The 26,325-nt window shown below is 38.6% G+C and overlaps 1 protein-coding gene across 1 annotated transcript in view; it reads right to left on the reverse strand.

The window, feature by feature from the left end:
- Nucleotides 1–26,325, reverse strand: part of vipr1b (vasoactive intestinal peptide receptor 1b) — a 74,039-nt gene that overhangs the window by 2,334 nt on the left and 45,380 nt on the right. Inside the window, exons 4-11 of the mRNA XM_041814294.1 lie at nt 25,687–25,787; nt 21,913–22,010; nt 19,299–19,431; nt 10,473–10,626; nt 10,270–10,330; nt 10,117–10,189; nt 3,457–3,548; nt 2,779–2,908 (exon numbers count right to left, since the gene is read on the reverse strand). Of these exons, the coding sequence (XP_041670228.1) occupies nt 2,779–2,908; nt 3,457–3,548; nt 10,117–10,189; nt 10,270–10,330; nt 10,473–10,626; nt 19,299–19,431; nt 21,913–22,010; nt 25,687–25,787 (842 nt within the window). The remainder of the gene's footprint in view (nt 1–2,778; nt 2,909–3,456; nt 3,549–10,116; nt 10,190–10,269; nt 10,331–10,472; nt 10,627–19,298; nt 19,432–21,912; nt 22,011–25,686; nt 25,788–26,325) is intronic.

Genomic DNA, 26,325 nt, shown 5'->3' on the forward strand with positions numbered 1-26,325 from the left:
CATTTTGATAGATGTTTTCACAGTGCATTACTGACTGTGCTGTAACGAAACTCTGCCATCATTACACCTTGAGATGTTTATATTAATACCGTGTTTGCTCCCTGGTCTGTTTATTCGTGTCACATTATGGATTTTGCATAGCATAGCCCAGCTGGAGCTCTACACAATCAGATAAGCACACATGCAGAGCAATGCTTCCTCGGTGGCTCTGCTGATCCTGTTTTCATCTCTGTAACACCTCTGTTACTGCCTCTAAAGATGACACTAAGAGGGGATTGTTTCAATCAGGCTTTATTTGTATAGTGCCAACTCATTACCAAAATTATCTCAAGACACTTTCTAAGGAGGGTAGGTCTAGACCGTACTCTCTGATAAATTATTATAACGACACAACATTAATCACCATGAGCTCAGCACTACGCAACATTTAGCAATGTTACAGCGGCAAGGAACCTTGAGAAGAACTAGACTCAGGACTGGTTAAATCTCCATATTATGCCTCAACAGTGTTCATAGAGATTGCTGTAAAAACGATTTATTAAAACAACACTGTAAATGAGCTCATTGATAAGAATAGGGATGTACCATACTGGATTTTTGCCAATATCCAATAAGCCAATATGTACGAATTAATGTAAGCCAATACTTGTATAGATATCGATACATACATATAGTTTCTTAAACTTAGGCCATTAAAACACACTCTAAAGTTTAAGAATGGACAAGGAAACAAATCTCAGACTTTAGTACACATGTTAAGATGTAAGAAATTAGCCAAGTACTCCACAAAACTTATTGGTAGATCTGGCTGATATTCACAGCCAATGTAGTCTGATATATACGGCTGATATATCAGTTTTGTATAGGCAGACATTTTCACATGTGCCAATACTGTTAATTAGCTTTTAAGCTAAAATCTGCTAATAAATTTATAATACAGATAATGTGGATCTCCAGAAAAGAGCCAAGACTTCATATATCAACATTTATTTCATGTGATTGTTGTAAGAAGAGAACTGAATCAGTCAAAAGTTGCAGCTAAACTCTTGAAAACTGTCTAAATTGCACAAGTACATAAATCTGCTATACACATTTGTGCAATTTGTTGGGTGCCTAGAACTTCCATTTTTGTTGCTGTAGTATCAAAAATGCTGTACCTCCACTGGCTCCCCATCCCCTACAGCACCCAATTCAAAATCCTCCTCCTCACCCATAAAGCCCTAAGCCAACGGCCCCCCCCCCCCATCACCTCCACTCTTCAAACCTCAATCTCCTCTCTCCACCAATAAGAACCAAGCACCAAACCTTTGGGGACAGAGCCTTCTCCATAGCTGCCCCTCCGTCTGGAACTCACTCCCTAAACATATCCAGGACTGTACGGACTCATCCACATCAAATCACTGCTCAAAATTCACCTTTTTAAACTGGCTTTAATGTCTGATTCTGTTGTTGTCTTGTTACTTTGATTTTATTCTTTCAGATGTAATCTGCTCCTGTGTCATGAATAGGAGTACAAAATTAAGTGACAATTACATTAAACACAGCAGCAGGCTAATCCAGGCATCATGCTTGTGATCCACCTGCATTCCTGCTCTGTCATCTCCACATAGGAGAACCTTTGCTGATATATTCTCTCCCGGTATATCCTCCTCATCCTCCTTGCAATAATGTACTCCATCTTTTTAGATCACGTTAAGAATAAAGATTAAAACAGAGAAATATGGGCAATCACTGGTAAATCCTTAAGACACCGACTGACTTACATTTATTCAGCGAGCGTCTCTCTCTTTTTTCTTTTTCTTTTGAATTTCATGAGGTTAGAGAAGCTGAATATATACTCCGTATCAGATGCCGCTGCTGTTTGTGGTTGGCTGAGAGATGTGAACTCGCTAGTTTTTATCACTCCCAGCTGCCATCAGGTTGAGTTTCAATTACACGTGACAAACATCTTTGATCTGACATCAGATGTGATGGGACAATTTATAAAGATACAAATGTATATGCTGGTTCAGACGGTTACATTAAATAGTGGGTGCTGTGATTGTTTATTGCATTGAAATGTTCCTGACACTCTGGAAACCTGCCTGTGAGGTTTTGGTCACATGTGCGCACTGCGCGCCTGTCAGCCAAATTACCACTACACCGGGCGTGCTTCGCCTGCGCCGAGAATAGACCAGGTTGGAGCTGGCAGGCTTTCAGCGCACCTTCCGCGCAGTGTTTTGGCACGAAATTGTCACTGCCCCAAGCTGAATCTGTCGACACCTCCCCCTGGTGCGCCGCCACACCCATCTCAGCGCAGCGCGGTCTACCAAATTGCCAAATGGGCTGCGCACGGTGGTGCACCGGACGAAATTATCACTGTGCGGGGTGCGCCATGCTCCGCCACCCTGCGCCACCTTGCGCTGCGCCACGAAATTAGAGCCCTTTGTGTTCAAATCAATTGAAAAATATGGAAAGTGGGGATTTGGAAATGAAAAGTTTACATAGGCTGTGAAGAATATGCAAATTGCATTCAAATTTTATACAATGCCCTAACTTGTTTGGAGCTGGGGTGTGTAAGTGGGGCAAGAAAGAATTCTTTAAAAAATTGAAGGTTAACTCCTACACTACTTAATTTGTGATATTTCAGGTGAAATTAAGGTGTTGGCAATGTTTTGGTGAGGGTGTATAGGACCTTAGTTGTTCTGTTTAAAAAAACACAGGCATTGGAACTGTCTTAAGAATTTTATATATCTTTTAAAAAAAATTCTACTTTATTCATAAATGTTGGCATCATACCTGAAATGACCCCAGAATCAAGTCAAAAACCAGCCGTAGCTCAGTCTTCACCTGCTCCGGGATGAATGCAAACACAATAAAATTGATCCCAAACAGAGGAATCAAAAGCAGCGTCGATTTGGCCAGTCTCCTGCAACGACAAAGCAAGAACAGACACAAATGTCTCCCTTTACTGAAACCAATTTTCCCTCTTTCTCTCTATATGCTGATAATGAAATGGAACCGCGGAGTACTTTTCATTTTACATTTCAGCAAAAAAACACCATTAGATGTGTCAGTGGGAGAATGGCTCATGCATTATGGCTGGCTTGTGCGATGCTCTCCATCTAGGACAGAATCATGCACAGAGCTCTGTCATTTATCCGTCTGAACGCCCTGTGATCCTTCTCTATTGCCAAAAAGGATTTCATTCGGAAGTTAAATCTTCTTTGGAACTTAGAGGAACCACAAAAATTCAATTTACATCACCAGTTGCACCCACAGGACAAATATTGCCTCCTCTTTCTGTGCTTCTTCAAGATAAGCTCGGTTTACCTTTTTAATTAACACAACTTTCAGGGAATAGGGACAGAAGTAGACCTAAAGTTAAAGTTTTCCCATCATTCTAATAAGAATTTGTCACAAATGACCTTCATTCAATTTGAATACAAGTAATTTAAAACATGAAAATACACTTACGAGTACTGGTTGGACTCATTCCGTCCAATATCTGGGCAGTTAATTTTCTGGCGCAGTATTCGTATAATGCAGATAAAGAGTATGAAGTTCATCTGTGGAAGACAAGAACAGAAGAGGCAGAAATGTAATGGAAGGAATTCCTAGATAGAGCAAAAGCATTGCTCTAAATTACCCCTAACATGTTTTCATTGTTTTTTCTGGAGGTTGTAAAGGAATGTTTGACAAATTCTTCTCATAACAGAGTCCTGATGTTATGTTTAATCTTGAACCGATTGGATTATCTCACTGGCCTGCAGGAAAATTACCATCTTTAAATACTTAATTTGTGTCAGACCTCTGAACAGGCACCACATTAAAACCCACAGACATCACTCAGCTGCTGTAGAAAGAAAGAGACAAGGGAGAGGAAGATGGACTGAGAGTGACGGCTAGGCTGCTGATCCTGATCTTAATCTGAATGAACACAGAAGAGAACAAAAACCTGTTGTGCCGAGAAATGCTGCCAAGAAAAGGCAAAGCAGGACAGAGCAACAGAAGAGGGCTTATGATATCTCAAACAGTCCATTATGGCTATTATTTAAACTTTCTACAACATGATATTTTTAAGTAGACTCTCAAAAACAGCATGTGAATGTAAATTCAAAGGTACTTTGTTAAAAGACCAAAAGGTTATTTGTGAAAAATTCAAGTAAACATCCTTGTATCACACCAAGAATATTTCTAATAGTGGAACACAGCGGCATAAAGTCATGTAATGAATCCTTCCCCAGTTACCATTTGATAATATGAATGCACGCATACTGGATCTGTAGTGTTTGGGCTAGCCCCCTGGTTAACATACTTTCCCCAGAACTGGTTCAAATGGGCTTTGAAGCATCATGAGTTCCAAAATTGTCCCAGGTTTTAGCATGGCTATATACACCAATATATTAATATAAAATGCAATAAATAAAATTTGTGTTGGCAAAAGGGGAGCAATGACTTTCCTGTTAACTCATCAATAAAAGTCCACAGTGTAGATGGCAGTCAGAACTGAGAATCCGAGGCACTCTGATATAATAAAAATCCTTTATTGAACACGGATATCTACGTGTTTCAACTCCAAGAAGTCTTCATCTGGACATAATGTGTTTATGTCATAATTTTTGTTTTTTGTTATTAATTATCTTGAGTAATACTGGGAATTCAAGTGTAAAATAAAAGGTAATTGTAGCTTAAATTTACACCTCATTCCAAATTATTATGCAAATGATATTTTTCTCTGATTTTTCGAAAGAGTCGGTGCAAATGACAGTCAGTATGATTTTAAAGTCATCAACCATTAGAGCATAATTCAAATTTTGTTTAACAAACCTCCCAATGATAACTACTAAAATGTACCATTTCCAAATTATTAAGCACAACGGAGTTTCAAAACATTTGATAGGTTGTAAAGAACTGAAAATGGTCATTTGTTGAATTTGTAGCATAAGGAGGTCATATTTACTGAAATCAAAATCAATTTTAATCAAAAACATCTTAACAGGTCAAGTGACATGTTAACACAGGAGCCCTTCTTTGATATCACCTCCACAATTCTTGCATCCATTGAACTTAAGAGTTTTTGGAGAGTTTCTGCTTGAATTTCTTTGCAGGATGTCAGAATAGCCTCCCAGAGCTGCTGTTTTGATGTGAGCTGCCGCCCATCCTCATAGATCTTTAGGTTGAGGATGCTCCAAAGGTTCTCGATAGGGTTGAGGTCAGGGGAGGATGGGGGCCGCGGAGTTTCTCTCCTTTTATGCCCATAGCAGCCCATGAAACAGAGGTATTCTTTGCAGCATGAGATGGATCTTCATGCATTGTCATGCATGAAGATAATTTTGCTATGGAAGGCATGGTTCTTCTTTCTGTACCATGGAAGAAATCGACTCTACATACTTTGCCGAGGTCATTTTCACATCTTCAGGGACCCTAAAAGGGTCTACCAGCTCTCTCCCCATGATTCTGGCCCCAAACATGACTCCGCCACCTCCTTGCTGATGTTACAGCCTTGTTGAGACATGGTGGCCATCCACCAACCGTCCACTACTCCTCCATCTGTACCATCCAGGGTTGCACGGCACTCATCAGTTAACAAGACTGTTTGAAAATGAGTCTTCATGTATTTTTGGGCTCACTGCAACCGTTTCTGCTCGTGAGCATTGGTTAGGGGTGGCAGAATAGTAGGTTTATGAAGGACCGCAAGCCTCTGGAGGATCCTACACCTTGAGGTTTATGGGACTCAAGAGGCACCAGCAGCTTCAAATACCTGCCTGCTGCTTTGTAATGGCCTTTTAGCATCTGCTTTCTTAATCTGATGAATTTGTCAGGTAGAAACCTTCCTCATTATGCCTTTATCTGCATGAGCCCATCTGTGCTCTGATTCAGCCACAAATATCTTCTCAGTACGATGATCACTACTTGATGCTTTCTGCAGCAGAGAGATTCTTTTTCTTTCCCATATTGCTTGAAACCTGTGGCCTGCTTAATAATGTGGAATGTCCTTCTTAAGTAGTTTTCCTTTAATTGGGCTCACCTGGCAAACTAATGATCACAGGTGTCTGAGATTGATTTCAGTGATCCAAAGAGCCCTGGGACACAATATCATCCATGAGTTTCATTGAAAAACACAAACTTGAACGCTTATGACATTAAAATCCAATTTGCATAATAATTTGGAACACAATGTAGTATAAACTACATCTTTGTTAACCTCCATGGGCTCCTCAGTGACCTTGGGTCCCAGAGAGCATATTCACTCCTTATGGGTGGCCTTGTTTGTTCATACTTACTAGCTTGTTGCTAGCTTCGCCATAAGTAACAAGGTTACATGACACAGAGATGACAGGTTGGTATGGCTGAACAGCTGAACTCTGCTGCTTCAAATGCCTTTGCCAAATTGTTCCTTTTGTCCTTGTTTTTTTTCCCCTGCTTTCTGAGACCTCAGCCTCAGGAAGTCTCTTACTGTTAGGCCCATTTGTGACCAATTACAGAAATATTTTAGTGGCAACTGGCCTGAAATTTTTCAAGAAAGTTCCAGGAGTACATATTTAAAAATGTCGCTTTAATCAGTGTGAGGTAGTTTAGGGTAGTTTAGTTGAATACAGAAACATCTTCAATTATGCTAGCAGACCCTTGAGTCTATTAGTAGCACAGCAGCTCTTACAGTTCAGTACAAGCTAACAAGGGAAACTAACATGCTAATCTTGGCTGGTTATAGGTGTAAGATTTATGTTCTTTAAGGCATGTTAGCATACTAACAATTTCTACAAACAGTTCTATACTTTTAGATCTATTGCTAGCTAATGTTTGCTGCATCCTGCTCAGAAACAGTCTGTTTCACTAGCTAATTAGTGCCAGATAAAATGGCTCTCTAAGAATACGTTTTAGAAAATCACAGAGAATCTCAACAAAGTAAATGTTGAGTTGATATGCAGTCTCTTTACTAAGTTATTTTTAATCTCACCATGTAAGATGCTCTACAGCAGCTCCTCCAGGTTGTTGAACTCCTCTTAACCCTGCTTTTCACACGTCTCTGAAGGTGTCAACATTTCTCGCTTGTGAAAAAGCAAGCCGCCATAAAGGTCCTTGTCTTTTTTCTAACTGTATGAGAGGTTCATTATATAGTATGTGCCAGACAAGGTAAACGTTTTTTATTTTTTATTTGAGTGATGTCCTTGTATTTTTTTCTAATAATGCCAAGACCCTTTTTCATCCAGATGTGCAAAGCTACTAGTAGCTAGTAGATGCTGCTGAAAAACTAGCTGTGGCTACATAAAGACATGTTACATTGGGGTGGGTGTTCATGAATTCATCTATTTGTAGTTGCTGCCTCACACAGATCTCCACCTCTCCTTTGCTGTGGCTCTGTTTAAGCTTAAACCACCTGTTCCCATACCAAGACAAGCTACATCATTTATACAGTGCTCATAAAAACATTCACCATCTGGCATGTTTTACCCTTTAATGGATTTTATAAATCCATAATGGTCAATACAATTTGGCAAAAAAACAAAACAAAATAAACTATGTCAAAGTGAAAACAGATTTCTGCAAAGAAATGTAAAATTAAAATATGTAAGGTAAAATAAGTGATTGCATAAATATTCACCTCCTTTAAAGTGACCTAATTCAACAGAGTTCCAGCCATTTGGTGCTAGTAGTTTCACAATTAGTGAAATGGGGATATCCTTAATGCAGTGAATGTGTCGCAAGTAACTAGTATAAAGACATCTGGGTCTGGAAGGTTCAGTCACTGATTATCAACTAGAGTTTGCCAAAAGGCATGAGAGAGACTCCAAGACACTACGTCTGACATACACAAAACAGTGCACACTGCACAAACACATCATCCCTACTATGAAGCACAGTGGTGGCACCATCATAATGTGGGGATGCTTCTTGGTAGCCGGCCCTAGAAATCTTGTACAGGTATAGGGTAAAATGAATGTGGCAGAATTCAGGAAAATCCTGGAGGAAAACTTTTCAGTCTTTAAGAGAACTATGGCTTGGGAGAAGATTTTTTTCGACAAGACAATGACGTGAAGCATACAGCAAAAGCTACACAGAAATGGTTTAAAGACAACAAGGTGAATGTTCTGGAGTGGCTGTGTCAAAGCCCAGACCTTAATCCAATAAAGAATTTGTGGCTAGAATTGAAAAAGGGCTGTTCACACCTGATCCCTGTGTAACCTGACAGAGCTTGAGCAGTTTTGCAAAGATGAGTGGAGTAAAACTGCAGTGTTCAGATGTGCAAGCCTGACCGAGACCTATCCACACAGACTCAGAGCTGAGATTGCAGCTACAGGTGCATCTACTTAATACTGACCAGAAGGGGGTGAATATTTATGCAGTCACGTATTTTACATTCCGTTTTTTTTATTTAATTGGCATTACTTTGTTGAAATTTCTTCTATGACATTAAAGAGTTTTTTTGGTTAAAAAAACAGTCAAATTGACCATGTTTGATTTCAAAATTCAATAGAAGGTTAAAACATCGGAGGGAGTGAATACTTTTTAAAAACACTGTATATAGCTGAACTTAATTGGCCAGATTTTGTCCATGGTCAACTAATTATCACGCAGCTTTTGTCCACTTATGTATCCATTTTCTAAACTGCAACATCAGAGATAAACCAGGTTATTAAACTATTTGACTTGGAATCACAGTTTGTTCTTTAAAAATGACTTGATCCACTCTTTTCCCCACTTATCATTTTGATATTATGTTGACCTTATAATGAAACTACATGTGCCCATGCACATGGCTCATCTTACTTGTTGGTGAGTGATATGCTTATATTTTACCTTTGTGGGATCATATTTAACCTGCCGTTACTCTGTTCTTACTGTCTTCTTTGTTACTCTCACTGACATGGACAAAGACCAATGAAAGGAAAAGTGGGAGATGACAAGGTACCAGGAGTGTTGGATAAGAGGTTTTTTAAAATTTTCTTTCACTTTCCTCCCTCAACAGAGCTTGTTAGCTTGTTTTTAAAAATTTTAGATAGTTTAGTAACATCTGCATCAGTGTTTAAAATGCTGTGCTCTGACTTATCAGGTATTGTTATTGTTACTGATTTTCGATTCTAACACTGGGGCAAAACTATGTGGCCCAGCACTTTCAAACGCATTGCAGTAATAAGCGTCAGTATTCAGTTTCTCCACATTTAAAACAGAAGCACTGTGAGATGATATTTTTAATGAGAGGAAACTGAAATTAACAGAGCAGAAAAGAGAAAAGAACTAAATATCAAATAGATGTGGTGTAGATAATAGGCATGTCATGCTGCATGATGCAGTGTAATATGTGATGCTTGCATGCTGTTAGGACACAGCGTTAATACCAGAATTGCCATCCATACATCCATTTTCTATACCGCTTATCCTGTTGGGGGTCGCGGGGAGGCTGGAGCCTATCCCAGCTGTCACTGGGTGAGAGGCGGGGTACACCCTGGACTGGTCACCAGTCAATTGCAGGGCTATAGCAGAATTGCCTTAAACATAATAATAAATTAGAAGACATTTGTAAAGATTGGCTAAGAGTCATGACTTATTTGGAGAAAACAGACAAATTTCTGTTTAAATAGGAATTCAGCACACCTATAAAGCTTGAATGGAAAGATACTTGTTTCATAAGCAGGTGTTTCACTGTCAGTGTAATGGGGCTCTTTCATACAAGTTGTTAATTATTTTTTGGGTCGTCCTACTATGATTAAAGCTGCTTTTAAAAAACTGTTTGAATCAGTATAAAGGAAAACCAAATGCTATTTCTCAGCAAACAGCAGACTTTCTTTCTTTGCCTTTTGTTTGATTTTTATTTATCTTTCATCAAAACTCCTGTAAATGCCAAAAAACTCCATTTGAACACTGAAGTTCAGTGTGACCTGCTTAGCCTAGAAATAAAAAAACTTGATTGTTCTGCCAACTCTGTACAGGTAAGTCAGAACTTTGAGGTCAAACCAACCTCTGAGTCGACATCTGAATACTAAAATGATAAAAGGTCTTCAGCTCTGTGCCGATGAAAACCTAAAGAGACATTTTCTCTTAGTGGGAATTAGTTTAGCCGTGGACAACTTGAACTTCAGATTCCTCTGATGTCGATGTATTGATGGAGAAGTGCTCAAAGCCTTAAAAACTTACCAGGATTGATGCCAGAATGGGAGTTTTAATGATCCACCAAAAGACATCAGTGTTTTCGATTATATCCCAGCACCTGTGGCCACATGAAAAAAATATTACCATAAAGGTGCTGTAAGTCAAAGCTACTTTGCAGCCTTCTTATGTTTTTCCTACCCCACATCATTGTAGTAAGCTTTAGCAATGCTCCACGCTGTGATGAAAACTGTTGGACCTCCTGGGGACATAAAAAAAAAAGAAATAGCAGTGTACACAAAAGTTATTATGGCATCCTGCAGCTCAAGGTACACAACCTGATATTTTCAAAAGGGAACAGTGGGAGGAAGATACAAAAGGTATGAAAGGAAGACGGTTCTCACCCCAGCCAATTAATATGTAGGCCCAGAAGTACTTCCTCTCAGAAAAGAAAGAGACGGCTAACAGAGCGTGAAGATAAAGGCCTTCAACCAACAGCCAGAAGAAACTGGCCATTATACAGTACTGGAAGAACACAATCACCACTTTGCAGCCAACCTGGGAGCAGACAAAGAACACAAATTGACTGTCACAATACTCTCAGTGGACATTGTATATGTTGAACAATAAGATTAGCATGTTCTGAGTGTGCAATTTCATTCCCTATAGAAGCTGAACTAAATTATAAAATGGAAAATTGCCCTTATTGACCTTTTTCCTGCCTGTATTCAGATGTTGTGCTTTGTGATTTAACCATGGAAACTGACTGAAACATACATTACAATGAGGTTCTATTGATCAACTTCAGCGAGGGTAGCACATGTGAGCTGACAGGCATATAAATTACAGGTTAATCAAACCTAAACCACCTCTTTCTCCCCAGTGAAAAGAAAATAATGACAGGCTATGCAGCATTATAAAAAGGGTTGTTTTGCATATCAAAAATAGTCTTTTAATAGACTATTATTAGACATTTCATTGCTCTAACCATGCTTATGAGTAGAAATTTCTTAACATTACCATATGTACAGTATAATTCAAATCAGTTCAAAAGTCACTGAGTATGATAGGAGGGTTTATAGATTCTTTAAACAGGTAAATGAGTGATATAATCAAAGTCACTCTATAGAAACACAGCCCAGTTACACAATAGTTGGGACAGTGTGTACAATGTGAATAAAACAGAACATATGCAAATTCTTTTCAACATGTACTCAACAGAATACAGCACAAAGACAAAATACTAAATTTCAGACTGAGATGCTTTGTTTAGCTGGGAATCATATACACAATCCGGGTTGTACTGCATGCAGGTCAGTCTAGTACTCATGCCTTTTACTGTTAAGCCTTGATATTGTTACAATGTCGGAGAGAAAGTACAACACAAGCAAAGATTTAGACTAGAGGAAACAACATCAGTGGCCGCAACAACGTGCTTTAAGGCCAATTGGATGCAGGTGCTGCCATGTGGTGCTCGAAGCTATGCACATGGTGCTTCTTTGTTTGTTTGTTTGTTTATTTCAACTTTTAACGGTACATATCAGCAAAGAAACCAATTATTAACATAAGACCTCTCACCATCAACAAAAATAAAACTGTCTTCACCAACAATTAACAACCAAAATACCAAGTGCTGGTATTTTGATGTGATGTGATGAGCCTAAAAAATGTATTAATCCTTCAAAAGGCTTGTTATGTTCATTTTAGGATCATTTAGACAACCAAACAGGTGCAGTAAGGAACTTGTATGGATTAAACTGGTCCCTAACGAGGTGATTAATTTATTTTTTTTTTATACCTGGACGACAAATTGATTGGTTGGTGCCTTGGTGTAATTTTGGTCGACTACGTTTTTCTTTGGTTTTCTACAGGCCTAGTGCACACCATTAAAGATGCTGACTTTTGAATTTTCAGTCATTAACAATCCTGATGAACCTTTAACCTGGAGGACTTGACAGCTATTCCAAAATAATTACAAGTGTGGACTCGTCAAACCACAGCATACTTTAAAACTTAAGGTCAGTTCGTTTTGTATTGTGAATTGATGGTTTTCTAAAACTGATGGTTTTTAAGGCAGTGCTGCCTGAGGCACTGAAAGACACAAGCATTTGATGTTATCAAAGCCTTGGCCCTTACTTCTCTAGATATCTTGATTTTTTAAATGATATTATGGACTGTAGATGGGGAAATCTCACTGTAAATGGTGAAATATTGTTCATAAACTGTTGGACTATTTGCCAGAACAGTCTTTCATGAGGTGGGGAGGAGAGTTAAGTTCTTTTTCTAACTTTTTTTGTGTCCTGTTCCTATGGGGTATGGGGGAAACTGGATACAAATGTAAGAAAATGAGGTGTTTGAGCTTTGTAACACCATAGGGGAATTAAAATACTTTTTTAAATGGCAACCAACAAATAAACAACTGTAATGCATCACTTTGCTCATACAAGCTGATTTCTTGGAGAATGGTACAACTTCATCATTTACCAGTGCACAACTATAGCCCCTTTATTAAACTGTGTTCAACACAACTTACGTATTTCCCACTTTAATAAACCTAAGATGATATAGTAGCCCATTCCTCTTCAATCAGAGGAGGAGAAGTCAGACAGGTGCAGGAACATTCTACTATTTTAGCAAAAACAGGGAAGACAGTGAAAACAACCTTGATGGACAAGAAAATCAGCTCTGGTGCCAAAAGCGTAGCTGCTGAACCTCTTATATGAGTATTTTTCTAATAGCTTGGCTGGGCTGAGCTGATGTCTTTAGCTCTTTTACAGCCTCATGGAAAACACGCTCTCACAGTGAAAGTCTGAGGTTAGCAGCAAACAAGCTGTTTCAGGACGAACGCCCCAGAGATCCTACAGAGAGGGCATCACTCAGATGAGAAAAATCGATACTGTGCCCATTTAAAAATGACCCTCTGAGAATGAATGTGTTGAGAACTTCCACGGATGTAGCACATACAAGATATGGCATAAATAGGGAGGTGGGTGAAAAGCACAGTGTGCTATTAGGGTACAGCAGCACTTTATGGAGGGATACATTTAGAGGACAGAGCAGTGTACAAATGTGAAAAGAAACAAAGGAGGGAATATTAATAAGGCTTAAAAACAGACACCAATGGTATATATGTCATGATGTAACAACAAAAGTGCCTCCCATATGTTTCATCATAAAATGCTGAAAAAGGAGGCTGAGTGGGGAAATGCTGCATTAAATTAAACTCAGGTGTTAGAAGCCTGAGTTCCTGCAGAGGAGCAGGACTCTTTGTACACGATCTTTATGAATCATTAATGAAAACCTCACACTGCTTCTTATTCATACATCAGTGCGGATATTTTCATTGACAATAATGTCAGAACATTTTGTCCAAAGTGGTCACTTTTCTGACGTACACATGAACAATCTGTATATACTATACAGGCGTATTCCTATTTTATACTACTTTCATCAGAATATTTAAGTTAAAACTGCCCAACATCACATCAAATGTTAAATCTTGACATATCTTATTCATTACAGCAGGTTCACTCTTTCACTCATTTTTTTACTCCACCATATTTATTCAGAAGTTGTAGTTTGGATAAAAGCTTTAACACAATTAACATATAAAGATCATATAAAAGATTAAAATAGTAATTACAAGTAACTCAAATGACCTGAAATTCCTTAAAGTCCCTGTAAAGTGAAAATAAATCTTTATTTTATGCTTGCTGTATGACAGGCCACTGTGCTATGAACCACTAGGCCAAATTTGAGTCATAAAAAACATCTCTAAGTTTAAAAAAATAAGGGGGACATATTTTGCCCTTTAAAGAAAAGTTTATATTGTTCTCAGAGATCCTCAAAACATGCCTGTGAAGTTTGTTGCTGAAAAATCACTCCAGTGTTGGATTTTTGCATGTCTAAAAATCCCTGTTTGAGCCTCAGAGCGAGCTGTTTCTGTGTCAGTGGCTTTAAATGTTAATGAGCTGTCTGACTCCGCCCATCTCAGCTAGCAACTGAGAGGAGAATCAGGAGAGGAGGGTGGACCTCTCCTCCAAGCGGTGAGGGCCAACCAGACCTGGGCGCCGGTGCTTAGGCCCCTGGTGAGGTCATGAGTGGAAAATCTGAGAACAGTTTGTTTCAGCACACATCTTCTGACAGGTGGAGAAAGAGAGGGTGGAAGTGAATGGATTTTTCTGGTATTTGAGGGGATTGTGGACAGGCCAGGAAACATTTTTTTGTTAGAAAAGCCTGAAAAAGTGATTTTTGCATATTTCCCCTTTAAGCTTCAAAATTAGGAAAAATAAGGCAGTAAAATCTGCTCCAGGATGGTGTCGGTGTGTCAGTTGAATGAGCTGAAGCCACGCCCACCCATGAGAAATATGACACTCACAGATTTTATAAAATGCTTCTGGTCAGAGTGCAGCTGCCTGGCTCTGTGCCAGAGCAGAGACAGGAGTTAGGGATTCAACTTAATGTTTTCTTTTACAAATCTCTCTGTTATAATACTTTTAATAACCCGTAGGTCACCGTGGCTTATAAGAGGTGAACAACTTTCTACTGGTCTAAATCAAAATTCAATCATACATAGATTCAGTGTTTTGACTTGTTTACAGCAACCTTATTCCAACATATCTAGTGTATTAAGACACGAAGTTTGGATTTTACCTTACAGGCACTTTGGACACTTAAAGTACAGTGGCCAAGAGGTCTCATGGGCATGCATATCAAAGCTGCAATACAATAACATAAGACGAATGCAAATGCTGGAACACAAATGGAAACACCTGCAACACATATACAAGTTGCTAAAACAAAAATACAAGTTGCTAGCAAATAAAAAAAAAATAAACACAAGAAGCTGACAACAGCAATAGCCCCACAATGGACGTCTGGGTTTGTTGTTTTAAGGACTGTCCAAAGCGTGATCCTAAGGGGCAATTGGACATGATTAGGGTTCTTGAAAAATGTTCTCCTCTCTTTCCAAAACGCTTCTGCAGTTCTAGAGGACTGAACAGAAAGGTAAGACATCTTGAAGAACCTTAACCAAGTTCAGTCGCCCCTTTAGATCAGGCTTTGGATAACCATGACCTAGATGAGAGGCTTCAAACTTTCCTGTTTCATAAAGCTTATAGTCTGGGCTCGCTCAGACCTGGACCAGTCCTCAGTTTGCTGCTAGAGGCTTCAGACTTTCCTGTTTCATGAAGCTTGTAGTGAGTGCTCGCCCAGACCTGGGCCAGTCCTCAGTTTTGCTGCCATAGGCTTTAAACTAGGACTGAGCTAGTCCAGTATCGACCAGCTATTTCTTTATGAGTTTTTGTTACATTTTTTGTTGCGTTATCGTTACATTATCAGCTCTTACATGGATGTGATACATATTTTCCGCAATGGATATGTGAGATGAACAAATAACTCAATGTTATACCTCTATAGTTGTGTAAAAGTTGAGCTTAGCCCCAAAGAAACTTTTTACAAAAGCATGCATTTTTTGAGGGTGGGGGTCTGTGATTTTTCTATACCAGTGGGCTATTGTTCTATGGGTTACATCCAAGTGGTGCTATGGAGGATTCAGGACTTTGCAGTTTTGCCACTGTTATATCATTCAAAGCTCTGCATACTTTTACCACTGATATTAGGATGATCTTTACATTCCTTCCTGGAATCTTTCAACATCTGTTCTGCCTCTTGTAAATGTTTGCTTATTAAATCAAACACGCCTGGAATTCTTGTCAAAATGTTCACATCCTTGATAAACTAAGCTCCTGCATTTGTTATCTGGAGACATGTCTCAAACAAGGAGGCACCGTTTATCACAGCAGCTACAGCTGACAAAGATTTGCAAGAACATGAAGATGAATTTCACATGTAAAATGATATAAAGGACATATTTATGGTGCCTTGGCTTGCCAGATTTTCTGTTTGATTTAATTTGATGTGTGAACATCAGCACAAATTGTTTGCTAGAGCCTCATTTAAATTGTCTTCAAATAGTGGCACAATGATGCAAAATGCACATAAAATGTGACAAATGTACTGATGTCCTAAATAATGCATGTGGTACAACCAGAATGTGTAATTACATCACATTTACAATCATAGAAGATGGATCATAAACCAAGCATGCAGAACATCTACACAAAGTCACACACAGAGAGAAAAACAGTTGTGAGGCAATGAAGTGATACTGGAGTCATGAAGAGCACTGTAGGTCTAAACATCTCTGTAACATCCTTTACTGCTGATGCATGACGGCAGCTGGCTCCTGTCAACCCAAATAGTTACATTAACACCACAGCGCGGGCTAATAAACACACTGAGAGGCTCCTCTAGTCGTGTTGTCACACCACGTAAAATAATCCTCATGTTCTCAGGTCTATCTGTAGCCTCAGGGGCCTGTGATCTACAGTTCAGTGGTATGTAGGTGGGTGGCTGGGTGATCTTTATGTGTAAAGCTGACAGGAAGACATCCAAACAGAGTGGTATGACATAACAAAGTATGAATGAACCCTAAGTCAATAATTATTTAAGCCTAGCCTTGTTCCTCATTGTCAGCTTGAATTGTTTCGTCTTACTCTGGCAGATTTTCAGATGAACAGCCCTCTTTAAATGCTAATTATGTCGCTATTATGCTGGTTTTCCAATAACAGCAGGTTCAGTTTTACCCAGTTCTCTCAAAAGCTGTTATCTAAATCATTATGCAAAGCTAAAATATAAATACTGCTGTATGTAACCCTATAAACGATGTCAATCATATCGGAAAGCTTATCAACTACGATTAAAAAAGCTAAAGCTAACAGTTAACCACTACAGATAACAGATCCAATGGATGTGCTGTCAGTGACTCATCTGTTGAATAATGTCCGCACTACTTCTGTCTTGTCCTTGTCTTTGTCCACTGTATTTCACTGGGAAACAAAGTGTTCTTTTATCTGGGAATATTGGTACAAATGGTACAAATAACCATGCCTTTGCATCTCTACAAGGTACCATAATAAACTAGACAGCTAAATTACATCACAGGAGCAAGAATAGTATATAGCTATTAGCTACAAAGTAAATTCCAAGCTAGCATAACATAAAATACAGAAACTGAGCGGGCTCGAAACTAAACAGCTAACAATTAAGAGAAAATTCTTGGCCATTGTAAAATAAATGCAATAAATATTAGATTTCATACTGTTACTAGCTACTAAAGATGCTCCAATACCAATTTTTCCTTCCCAATACCAATTGCAACACTAGAGTGTTGGGCATTGGTGGAAACCAAGTACCGATCCGATACATATGTAAACTTTCTAGAACCACTGTTCTGTTGAAATAACAATAATACAGGGTGCCGTATCACAGGCTCTTTATTTCTCTCTATTATGCTCTATTCAGGAAGCATGACATGATAACAGAACAGTCTACCATTGGTTGACAGACCCTGACAAAAGGAAAACAATATGAGTGTTAGAATTAAAGCTAATAGTAATAAATGATCCAAAATGTATTATAAATGAATAAAAAGACATTCAATATTGAGTTTACTCTTGTGGATTTAATCTTTTGAAGTCCTGAGAAGTAGCCCAAGTTCCAGACTCACTAGAGATGCTAGAAATGGATAGTGTCAATGGGATGGTGCAATGGTTAGCTTCAAGAGGAAAAACAAGTAAAACGCTACAATTTATGGTTCAAAAGTTATCTAACTTTTAATAAACTGTGCCACATCTTGTCATGTAAGACAACGCCTGTCTGGGCGTTTTTTTAACAAACATATATAGAGAATATTTGTCACACAGCCTCCAAACTTTCTTGCTGCAGTTGGTCCTTTGGTTCTTCTTTGCTGCCCTTAAAACGGTAGCTTATGCATGCAGTATTTTCCAGCAGAGATGAGGAACTGATTTCCAGTTTATAATGCTAAAATTTAGCATGGCTTAATGAAGCAAAATATAAAAAAGAGCCAAACAGTATCGGATTACATTAAGCAGTACCAGACGCTTTTCCGATACTGGTATCCGAATTGGAACAACTCTACTAGCTACAACTCTGACTGACTTATTACTTCTTTGAAAAAATGGTTTTAAAGTTGCATACAGTAAGAAAATCACTTATTCCTGTTGTCTAATTGCCTACTTCTTGAGTAAACTGTGTGTCACAGCCAGATAATGTTCAGCCAAAGCACAGCCATAGACATTAGCAGCAGGAAGAGTGAGCCTTTTACCAATGAGTTCCAAAAACAGCAAGAATCTCTCTCTCAGCCTCAGAGCTGCCACTTATACTGTGGTTACAACCAGAAACAGGCTACTCAGTAATACTAAATAATAAAATGGATCAACTTTTCTTTGAATCAAAGGCTTTGTTTGAAGAAATTCAGGAAAAAATAAATCCCCCAGTACTTAAGGCTTATCTGTGGGAGAGGGAAAATTGCAGGTATATTTAAAGTACTAAATGTAGCGTGCCTCAGAGTTTTGGTTCATAATAAGAAGTTTAAGAACAAAAAGACAGAAGAATGATGAAGGTACAGCAATTCTGATTTCTGAAATAGAGTCCAGGTGCTAAAATTGTTTTAATGGACTTATTCCATGTTTGTTTGAGACTTGCTCATTTTCTGCCGCTCTTTCAGATGGAATACTTTCTCCTTTTTTTTTATTTAATAAATTATTTTAAGATGTGCAGAATAAGAGCATGAACTTAAATAATAAGGGTCTCTTAAGTCAACTTTCCCATGGTGACCCCCCACCAGAGATGGCCTCCAGGTACAGCAACAAATTGGGACCCACCTGAATACGTCAATCAATATCGTACATATGTGCTGCATGTTCTCAAACTTAATTAGAGCAAAGACAGCAAGCAAATTTAGGAGCACTTGATATTCAGACTTCCTGGGGCAGTTTCCAGTGATTTGACTTTTAGATTTTACTTATGTTTGAAGCTTGTGTGCAGTGAAACCTGATCTGTACTTTATTTTGCCTTATAACAACATCAGGAGCTATAAGACACCAGCTCTTTCCCTCCTTGTGCTTTGTCAAACACCATCACAGTGGAAATCCATGTTTCCATCCCCATGTTGAGCTGTAGAGACCATTCATTAGGGGGTGTGATGTGGATAATGAGCAGCTCTGCATCATGTTGGCACACCCGCTTGTCTCCTGCTAAGTGTACAGGAGAGTTTGCTCTCGTCACGGCTCAAGGACATTAAAAAAAACGGAGTCATTCATCTGGAAACACCCACAACAAAGCAGCGCCGTAGATAATTAACTTACAGAGCCCGAGGAGCAGTTGTCCACCTCGCCGACCTCGTACAGGACGACATCCTTGACAAACACAGCGATGGCCTTCAGGATGAATGACACAAACAGATGCATGTGGATGTAGTTCCTTGTACAGTGGAGCTTCCTATGAGGCACAGAAGGAGATAAAAGAATACAGATCAAGACCTAGAGACACACATTTCATTAAAAAGGGCCTTCATGCTTATTATCCACTGTCCTTGGAGGTAACTGCTTAAAAAACAGACAGAATTAATGATAACTATGCTTATTAGTTCCATTTCTCATTGTGTGTGTGGGGAGCAAAATGAACTCTTGTTATAGTTATTCACACGCTCCTCCACTGATGACAAGTTAACTGGATTCAAAAATGACCAATCAGAATACTTCTGCATTCTGGAGCATCAAATTGAAATACTTGACTTCCAAATCACACTTTCATACTTGATTAAATGATGAGGGAGATCCAAATGTTCACTGACAATTATGAATTCTGTTCTCAGAGCAGGGAAACATCCTCTCATCATGCAGTGTGTGCCCCACTACTTAAAATCAGCTCTGGGATCATTAATTTGTTCATCTAACCTTATCTGACAGCAGGGAGAGCTTACTCACAATCTGTCCCAGCTGTTTGACAGGACAGTTAGTATTCATTGTTATTCAGATTTGGACTCCTCAAGGTTATTTCAACAATTGCTTCTCCCTCAGCTACAACTACTATTTAAATGCCAGTGTTTCTTTCCAGTTTACACATTTTGAGCATTCTTCTGGCTGAATATAAGCCCGTCAGTATGTTTACATGCACAGTGAAATTTGGCTGTGGATAAAGCTCAGTTAGGCTGTTTCACTTGAATTCTGTGAACATAAACACTGGGAGAATGACTCATTAATAGGAACATCTCCAACTCCACTATTTTAGGTGATGCCCTATTTCAGTTATTTACTGTAGACCTTCTTCCAATTGACCTTGCTATCAAGTTTGCAAGCAGCTAAGTGGCTGCATGTTGAGTAATGAAAGCATGGGCAACTTTACAATTGGCAATATTCATTGAAAACAGGACAGCCAGCTAATGATGTTGATCTCCCTCCATATTTGTTTTTCTTCTGATTTCATGTTATACACCATGAGAGCTCCTCTCCCTTTCTCCCGTGTGTCTCTAAGCTGGAATAAGTTTGTGCACAGTAGAGCATTAAGTGTCCAGATGAAAAAAACTGCAATCAACTTCTTCAGCCAAGAGGTCAAAGAAATGAAGTGAGCAGAGAGAGTTAGAACACCTATTTGGAGAATTGTGCAGCAGAGCAAATATCTCTATTTTGGTGACAAAATGAATCCATATCTTTACAATCAATCATTTTTGACACCTCATATCTTCTTGTAACATTCAGGAGTTGTAAAAGTTTGTATCCAGTCCATAACATATGGTTAAAAAATGAAAGAAAAATAATTTTCCATATGAATTCAGCTGTATTATGTAAGTTAAATCCATATATATGGTGCATTCATGCCTGTAGGGTAAAGCGTTCGTATCAGTTCTGTCACTGTCACAGAGGAGCTCACAATCGGTCCCTGACTTGTCAAGTAGGAAACACATCATTCACTGTAACCTTACCAAACTTCAAATGTCCTATCTTCAAACAGCTGCTCACATTTACCATCAAAGCATCATGACACAGAATAGATGAAAAGAATAGAAGTCTGACTGATTTAATTGAGAGAGCATTTGTATCTTTCCTCTTGTCTTTCACAGTTCACCATAATCCTTGTATTTCAGCCCTGCAGCGATCAGCGGCCATCAACTCACAGTTCAGTGCTTTATGTGCAACACTGTGATGATATAACTGTAGAGTGGCCCTTATAATACATATCTCTGCAGGAATATTACCAATGTCAGTGTGCTTTATGGTAAATAGCTCAAACTAATGCTTCTACCCAGGGGTCCTGTGGTGTTGACTGCTTTTGTTTGATGTGCTTTATTCTGTCCTTTTTCTGACAGGATGACTGCACGAGGACAAGAAAAATGTTTATGCATCAGGAGTCATCCTTAGAACTAAAAATACAAATAATTGAACAATTCTTTTCACAGGAGTTGCATCATACAATTTTTTTCTACTTCAAAACAGAGGCTGTTTATTTGTTGTATATTTCTACACACATATAGATACGTAGTGATAAGTGTGCTGCAAGTATGTTCAAAGCAGGCTTGACAAAGAAATGACTGAGGCCCTAAAAGACCAATGAAGGGCCCTCACCAGACATTCTTTAACAAAACAACTTTAACAATTGGAAACTGCAGAAAGTCTGTCAGAGCCAAAAGGCACAACATTATATTAACAAAAGCAGTCTGACAGTCTCCTGAGCCAATGCTGCTTTCGTAGACGTATCCCTGCTCTGTTTGATGTGGTTTCATTCAGTCTGATTGACATTAGAAACAGAAGTTTAGCCACAGACCATGGTGGACTTTACATTCTTAACCTATTTCTGATATGACTTATGTCAGTGCATATTTTTAATCTTTATGTTAAACATCAACTCTCTTTAATTCTGACTTAAGCAGCAAAAAAAAACATGACATCCTCTTACCATTTGGTTTCCTTAACTTCTGCTTACCTGAAGATGCAGAGGATGACAATAGCTGTTGTGAGAGAGATGAGGGAAACACTGTGACCAATGGTATAACCGATCTTCACTTGCCAGAAAAACTTGCCCTAAAATAAAAAAATGCCATAAGTCACTGTACATCATATTTGTGTGCATATCAAAAAATTAACATTTGAAAACTTTTGTATTTGACAGACACTCATGCAGTGGAGATGACTTAAAAATAAACAAATTTTCAAAATTCAGTTTAAATGATCTAATCTCAAACAACAGAAACTGTGATGTGCTGCTTACACACAGATGCTCAGTATTAAGATTTTAAATGTTACACAGTGATAATAGATCACTTATAAAGCAGTCCCTTCATTTTCACATTTTCAGCATGTGTTGCAGATAAAGTGGGTTTATGTCTGATTACATCTGTCTCAAGTTTTTTTTAAATTACTTTTTCCATATTTTACATGAAATCTTAGCCAAAGAGGAAACAATAATTAAATGGTCAGAAAGTAAAACTCCTCAACAACAGTTACTGAACAGACAGTGAGGGTTGATCATTTACTGACTCATTTCAGAGGCAATGTGAAAATAAAAGGGCACTACTGATGATGGTTTCATATGAATGAAGGCACCAAAACTACTGAGTGGATGCACCTTTAAGATCTTTCCATTTTGAAAACATCAACCAAATCTAATCAGTTCTAATCAAAATTCTGTCTCATCCTTTGTCAAAGTATATTAATGTAATGCAGTGGCCTGAAACACAACCCTAAGCAAAGAATAGGCAATCAGAGGACACATTTTTCTAATAAAGTAAATTATTAGAATTAATGGCATGCAAAATAGATGAAGAACAACATCAGAGCAAGAAACATGGGGCCTTCATTCTTGACCTCACTGAATTGTTATTTTAAAATTTGATGACTAAGATTAAAATGTTCTTCCTGCCCCAATTTTTTCCTTAACCTCTAGAAAGGTCACAGTCACTCTCACTGAATAAATAAGAAAGCAAAGTGGGTTTTAGAAAGCTCTAGCTTCAGCTTGTGACTGCATTGTTTTGCAATAATAATGGTAAGGTGTGAAGAATACAGGCTGTAAAGAGGAGAAAAAATTAACAGATGCCACGTAACATCCTCTGCATACAGGCAATTCAACTAGCACCAGTGGAGCTAGATACTCTCCCTACTTTGTTCATGCTCACTGTGTGGATTAAATCCCTGAACCTTTACATTGTGAGGCAGCAGTCTAAAGCACTGTCTTGTCTGCCAGCCCTTTATAGAGTTAATGTACGTTCAGTGCAAAAGTCTAGTTCAAAAGGCTTAATGATAGAAACACAGAGGAACACAGAAGAAGATCAAACCTTGGGTTTGAACCCAGAATCTTCAGCTATAAAGCCTGACAGTCGTGTTTTCAGTTGAAGAAATTTTTAGTTAATTAAGGTTGTTCAAAGTTTTAGTCTTGCAGTGAGAAAACCAGAACTCTTTAACTCTACATGAGAAGGCCTGGGCCAGGATTTTAACCCTGAGTTGTCAGTTTTCAGCTGTAAAGCAGCAGTCTTCAACATCGACTATTGTGATGGATGTCAGCATTTGCTTTTGTTCAAGTTCACGGATGTTTCAGTGAATTAGGATAGTCCAAGTCCAGAACCCACTGGCTGTAGGGTAGTGAGTTAGCAGTGCTAACCATTATTAGCACCAGGTGTCAGTTTTGGTGTATGCTTGTTTGGGTTGATATATCCTGTTATAATTCTTTATAGGGGTTCAAAATCATGGACCACAAACTAGTGAGATAAAGGTATGGCTAGGATTTAATGCTCAGACTTTCACTTTGTAAAGTGTCAGAATTAACCACAACACTCCAGTGTGTTCTGTTAGTACTTTACTGGTTTTATGTACTTTCCGGTGCATTCCGATAGTTTTATGGTATTATGGCCCGTACTCTAGTGAGGCAAAGCTAGATCACTGAGGATTCACTTGGGAAGGCTTTGGCTGAGATTCAGTCCTGAAATCCACTGGCTGTGAGGCACAACATAGTCACATCATTTGAAAACAGCCTCTTTGACACATAATGCATCTAGTATTTTAAAGACATAAAGAATAATAAATGGTTCTAACAAAAAATCCAGGCACACCTACACCTCCTCAAGACACAGCAGCACATCATTTAGGAACCACTGCTCTTAAGTTTGAATTTTATTTATAGATGGAGTGGACATCAAGAACTCTGCAACATGTCATTTCACCTCTGTCATGATAGAGATGGGAACAAAAAACATTCAAAAATATGGCATCTGTGGCTGATTGCTGCAGAGGAACCAATTCACTTCCCAACACTATAGAGGTATTTTGATTAGATTATCATTAATCAAACTATGAGGTAGATGTGATATAACAACAGAGAGAAAACACAGTAACAACAGAGTGAAATATGCTTTGTGTTTGATGAAAATGTGGATCAAAAGCTGTGCCTCCCGTGACTCAGAAAGGTATCAAGTATGCATAAAGACGGACATCGAATTCCTTTTAGAGCAGTTCACCATTCTGTCCCTGCTGTGCTCCTCTGGCATACTAATGAGGCTGAATCAGACAGAGAGTAGCAAAGCAAAGTGCCTATCAAGAAAGCTTTTACCACCCTGTAGTGCACATCCACTTCTCATCCTGCTCCACCTTTAACATCAGACTGGTCTAGCTTTCTCTGCATTAAAATTACAAAGAAAAAGAGCAGCAGTCGATGTATTTATTCACTCGCTCACCCTGAAGGCGATGTGGATAACCTCAAATGACTCATAATGCCTGAAAACAGAGGGAGGAGTTACTAAGAGACTTGAACAATGAAATTCAAGCATGTAATGATTCAAAGAAAAGTGCCTGTTGAATGGCTTAATAAGGCTATAGTTACATTTATCACTATACCGCTATAGGGATATCACTTTAACTACTACAAATATTTTTGTTTTAAAGATGAATTCCACATAATGAAGGAGAAAAGCTGTTAAAAGGGGGCCTTCCTGGTTAACACTGTTCAGCCCTGCCCATGGAAATGGCTCAGATAATGAAAGCCTGTGTGGCCTGGCCCTTCTCAGATGTGATTTATTCATATCAAATCATATGTGTTGGATTAAAAGCATTTAATCTATCCTCCTACCTTTGTGGAGCTGAACAGTTCTTTAAGAAGTTATTTTTGGGTTTAAAGTATCTCAGAAAATTACCTAATTTTCTAAAACTTCTATTGCAGGCCATAACGTGGCTATGAAGTCTGACATTACAAGACACATGATGTAGTTCATTTGGTCAACCCACATTGTTCATACTTCCAAAAATAAGACCCATATGATGAGTTTGTTTTTTTGTTGACCTCAAGTGGGCAATCCATGCTGCTGCTTTATTCCAGTACAGTTTTAGTCAAAAGTCCTTGTATTTCAGTCTTTACTTTCAATTAAGACATTTATCTTCTTGAAACTAATTTAAATAGACTACTATGAAAACTATGAAGACTATGGTGTGTTGCTTGTAATTCAAAAACAAACAAAGAAAAAACCTTGCTTGAGGCATTTCACAAAATGATTGGATTAAGGCAAAGAGCAAACATGAGTCAGACACTTGTATGAAGAAATCAATAATCAATACAGTTATCTTGCTGATAGGCACAACGGCCCCCTACAGAGGAAAGATGCTCTAATTAAATTGTTCCTGCCCACTGACTCTAACATGATGGTTTCACACTTAACTGCTGTGAGTGCGTTCACACTGTGACCTGTGGCTATCTCTGTTTCACAGCTTTACTCACATCATCACCGGTGCCGTTGAGATTGTACCCACAATTCACAGCAATGTCGAAAGGATGCATCTCTGTCCAGCCATCTGCTGTGCAGGTTTTGGTGAGGTTACCTGGAGAGGAAGATGACAGAAAAGGGTCAGGGCCACCTAGGAAGTAGATGATCTGTTATCTGCTCACCAAGCTAGTAGAAAATTACATCCAGCACCGCAGGCACCACTGCTGTGAGACAGAGTGAAATTGTCATTGACCTGGCTTCTTGTGTTACTGGAAAAAAAGGAAACCCCTGTATCCTATAAACTCCTGTATGTCACTTTCCCACTATTCTGTACCCTTATTGACTGGTGCAGTATCTGTGCCTGCAGATAGCACTCGGCTGTAACAGATATTGACATTCTGATCTTCATCTTGTCACTCATCCAACTACAAGAGAAGATTAACAAGCTTGTTAAAGCCTAGTTAGACAGCCCTGTCTCTTCAAGAGAGAAACAGCATTTATTTGGAGCTTCTTAGTTTTCCTAATTTCATTATAGTTGTGTGGGAAATCCCCACTTGGATTGCATTTACACCAAAGGCCAAGATCTGCATCCTGAGCCTGTATAAAATAAAGTTTACAGTTTCAGTTGCACAAGTGCACACTTTTAAGGGCAA

Source organism: Cheilinus undulatus, linkage group 19, assembly GCF_018320785.1.
Source record: "Cheilinus undulatus linkage group 19, ASM1832078v1, whole genome shotgun sequence".
Taxonomy (NCBI): Eukaryota; Metazoa; Chordata; class Actinopteri; order Labriformes; family Labridae; genus Cheilinus; species Cheilinus undulatus.